This window comes from Bacillus rossius, chromosome 3, assembly GCF_032445375.1.
Source record: "Bacillus rossius redtenbacheri isolate Brsri chromosome 3, Brsri_v3, whole genome shotgun sequence".
In the NCBI taxonomy this organism is placed as follows: domain Eukaryota; kingdom Metazoa; phylum Arthropoda; class Insecta; order Phasmatodea; family Bacillidae; genus Bacillus; species Bacillus rossius.
The window spans coordinates 95,728,556-95,732,644 of record NC_086332.1 but is presented as its reverse complement, the minus strand read 5'-3'; the positions used below and the strand labels follow the sequence as shown (position 1 = coordinate 95,732,644).

Below are 4,089 nucleotides of genomic sequence, written 5' to 3'. Positions count from 1 at the left end.
GCGAACATTGTTCGAGGTGTGTTCCCTGTGACCCATTCCGTACTTAGCAGTGGCACGATGAGTACACAGGCGCAAGTAGCAGCAGCTGTATATATTAACATTCACTATGCGGTTAAAAAGCGAAGGAAATCTCGCCGTTGGTGGATTACAAAACTGTATGAAAGTAGGACAACATATAGTGGCTCGAACTTGTTGGCAGACTTAAGTTTTCAGTCAGTCAGTGGTCTTTACAAGAACTTTACAAGAATGCACCCATCAGATTTTGAGTGGTTGATCAATTTGATAGGAGCGAAAATTGGTAAGAGAGATACGTCGTTCAGAAAAGCAATTCCAATTACAGAAAGACTGGCATTGACATTACGTTTTTTAGCAACTGGTGATTCGTATACCAGCCTTCAGTATGTATTTAAAATTTCAAAACAGACTATCAGCACAGTTATTCCTGAAGTGTGTTCTGCTCTCATCGAAGGACTTGAGGATTACATTAAGGTAAGTATTGACTTATTCTGCGGTACTGTGTAATTGAAAGATTTATTAACGTAATTTTCTACATTTATTTATAAGAAATGACAAAGTTGTTTACACTGTGTTACAAATCATTAGGAGCACTGTAATTAAAACAAAAATATTTTATAAGAGATCGTGAATAATGAAATCATCATCATCAGATGTCAAGGTAGGTGATCCTGCTGAAGGACACGGGGTTGTAGGGTTGGACAATACAGTGTTTGACTGCATGACAGAGTTGTCCGATGGAAAATGACATGGATAGTGTGGTTGTATAAAATTCTGAGTGTTATTGTAGAAACCCCTGTTAGCGCGAAGGAAAATACCCATAATGTCATTTTCAATTGTACATCTAGTATCAACGTTGTACTGTCTCAACTTAGATGCGACCAAATTTCCAAAATGTTGGCACTCATCGTTAAGCTGACTCGCGGTGGACGACAATATATGAAAGGCTTTGTCCAGACGTGCATCTTCGACTCGCTGCTTCTTCTTTTTCGGTACAGTTTCCTGTGCTGATTCTCCAACTGTACCACATTCTACGTCTCTCTCTTCGCTTTCTACTCGCATCTGAAAAATGTCATAATAAGTAATTATAAATAAATTATCGTTTGAGCCAAATAATGTTTCACTGGTTTTATAGCTACATTGTTTAAATTGTTATTACACCACACAACAGTAATTCTTGCATTTTGCAAAATTTCAAGTCAAATACGTGTGTATAATAATGTTTCTGCGTCCCCTTCATTGTACTAGTTGCCACTGAGTTAGGCAGAAACATAAACATGTAAATGAAATAAATGGGATAAATGTCAAAGGAGAATTATAACAACCGGTCGTTACATGTGGTTCTGAATATATCTGTTACAGATTCCTACTACTGAAGAAGAATGGGCGGCAGTAGCAAGAGAATTTGAAAGCAAGTGGCATTTCCCACATTGTGTAGGCGCGCTCGACGGTAAACACGTTGTATTACAGTCACCTATGAATAGTGGAAGCGAGTACATAAACTACAAAGGATTTTTCAGTATAGTACTTTTTGCTTTGGTAGATGCCAATTACAATTTCTTATTTGTAGATGTGGGATGCCAAGGCCGAATATCGGATGGTGGCGTATTTGCAAATTCTGAGCTGGGCAAAAGGATTGCATCGAACTCATTGCATCTTCCTCCCGCCGCCCCATTGAGGAACAGAAACACAGATATCCCATATTTTTTTATTGGGGATGAAGCATTTCCTTTGTCGGGCAACCTTATGAAGGTATATGCTGGTTATCATCGTAAAGGGACAAAGGAACGGATTTTTAACTACAGGTTGTGCAGTACTCGCAGGGTTGTGGAAAACGTGTTCGGCATTGCATCTTCAGTTTTTCGCGTGCTGAGGAAACCTCTTCTCTTAGAACCACAAAATGCTGAGCGAGTTGTAATGACTGTTGCCTTGCTTCACAATTTCTTGAGAAAAAGACCAGAATCTGCTACAGTTTACACACCCCCGGGAACATTTGATAATGAAGAAGCGGGAGACGTAATACACGGGCGTTGGAGGGATGATGGTACAGATATGGGTTCGTTGTTGCCAGTTACAAGGGTTCCCCGCAGATCAAAGAATGCGGTACTTGACGTAAGGGAAGAGTTGGCGGAGCATTTTACACGAGAAGGGAAAGTAACGTGGCAAGATGAATATGCTTAGTATGAACGTTTGGTACCAAGCAACTTGTACTTACCGTCGAAATTGTCTTTCTTTGTTTATTTTTGTCCAGCAAGAAACGTAGACTTTCAAAAGCGAACCAGGAACTTCTGTACATTTCGTCAGTTCCTGTAACAAATTACTGTTTGTAGAACAATTTGTGCGACTTAAAATTTTGTTTACGTAATCAAAATGTACTAATGTTTTAAAAGAATCCACTTTACAAAATAAAACTGAAATGAACCCACCTTTTCCAGTTCCAGCAGTGTCTTTCATTTTCTTCCTCTCCCTTCTTAATGCTGATAGCAAACTCTCCATTTTCTTCTTACATTCGTCCACATCTCTGTCCATTTCGGCCCCGATTTCTTCCCACGCGTCTTGTTTTCTAATTTTGTTGAAATGATTAACATTGTTTGGGTCCCATATCACTGTTTGTTGTTTATACAAATCTATCAGTTTTATTTGATCTTCCTTGGACCACTCCATTCTCATATAACAAAAGAGTCACGCACCGCTACTAACTCCGTGAAGACAACACCGCTCCACGTCGACAACTGAATGTTCGCAGGAAGTGTTCGCAGCGACGTCCAGACTGTTATCCGAGCCACGGCGAACATCCTTTGATGTGACGGGCAAAAACCGACAAATATCGGATCGCAACCGAACAAACAACCGAACATTTTTTGTTACGGGGAAATGTTCGTTTTCCCGTCCAAATTGGTTGCAAACATGTTCGCGAACAATGTTCTGTCCGTTGAAATGTTCTAGTCTGTACCCGCCCTAAGAGGGAATTTTGCCCCTGAGTTAGTTCGGGTTAGAAACCCGAAAGATCAACGAATTTCGGATGAATGATGGATAATGTAAAAAAAATATTTGAACTTTAAAGGTTTTCATGTGCACTCAAATTTAATTAATAAAAAAATGTATACAAAACTGTAACACCTGATATTATTATAGTCCTAAAAAAATATAACTAACTTATAATTAATTTTAATTTTCGCCGTCGTATCTTCCATGGCGGGCATGAAAGTTCACACTGCCTGAGAGGGGGTTTGAACATAGGCCGTCCAAAGGGTGAGTGCTTGGGATCTAACCCAGTGACACTCGGTGGTCATAGGATGTTTCACCTAGAGGACCGGGTCGTGGCTCGTTGGCGCAGAGGGCCCTTACTTTAGCGCTGCTCGGTGGCTAGCTTGACCTTGCTCGACTTTTAGGAAATACACAAAAATAAAACCTTGATGCCACCTTGGAAGTTACAATTGCAAAACAATGCAGAATCATATCCTCATAATGATGCAAAATAAACTACTTACTTTGGAGAGGGTGCAAGCATAGGTGAGGCAGTGAAATGGCATAACGGCCTGTGCGAGCAAAGGGAGCACTATCAGGTGTCGTAAAGTATATGTATGTCAGATTTACAATGTACTATGAACTTGTCCATAATTAAAGATTTAATTTATAACTAGAGTTACCTATTCACTGTAAGGTTATATTCTTAGAAAACATTTCTTTTTGGATGTTACTACAATAAATAATGTACATTCCATGAATGCTAACATTAATTTCAAGGCTCCATCACTGTCTCTGCTTTGTCTTTAACTGTCCACTGTGGCCTTTTTAATAAGAATTATTAAAAATGTTAAAACAACATAACTAGTAGGCATAATAAATATGGGAATATGAATGATAATCCAAAAACTTTCAAACAATTAATAATTGTAATTCTCATGTTAACTTTTGATAAATATGGCAAATATTTAAAACAAAATTGGCATTAAAATAAAAACAAAATAAAATATGTTTTAGACAAGATTTAATGTTGACGTCGTACCGACCATGACCTCTAAGCCCGTGCTCCGCATCGCCAGTACCGGATCCCGTTTTCGGAGCGCACCC

The 4,089-nt window shown here is 39.0% G+C and overlaps 1 protein-coding gene across 1 annotated transcript; it reads right to left on the bottom strand.

The window, feature by feature from the left end:
* Positions 1-512: 512 nt before the first annotated feature.
* LOC134531480 (uncharacterized) lies at positions 513-2,897 on the bottom strand. The gene is made up of 3 exons (XM_063367191.1): positions 2,442-2,897; positions 2,231-2,322; positions 513-1,077 (listed from the first exon to the last, which is right to left on the bottom strand). The coding sequence occupies exons 1-3, from the start codon at positions 2,683-2,685 to the stop codon at positions 631-633; spliced, it is 783 nt and encodes a 260-aa protein (XP_063223261.1). The 5' UTR covers positions 2,686-2,897; the 3' UTR covers positions 513-630.
* Positions 2,898-4,089: the final 1,192 nt, after the last annotated feature.

Bases quoted from the DNA above. Each gene is read 5' to 3' on its own strand.
- LOC134531480 (XM_063367191.1), bottom strand. From the start codon at position 2,685: ATGAGAATGGAGTGGTCCAAGGAAGATCAAATAAAACTGATAGATTTG. The intron at 2,323-2,441 runs GTGGGTTCATTT...AATTTGTTACAG, and splicing joins CACTGCTGGAACTGGAAAAG to GAACTGACGAAATGTACAGA. The intron at 1,078-2,230 runs GTAAGTACAAGT...GACATTTTTCAG, and splicing joins AAAGAAAGACAATTTCGACG to ATGCGAGTAGAAAGCGAAGA.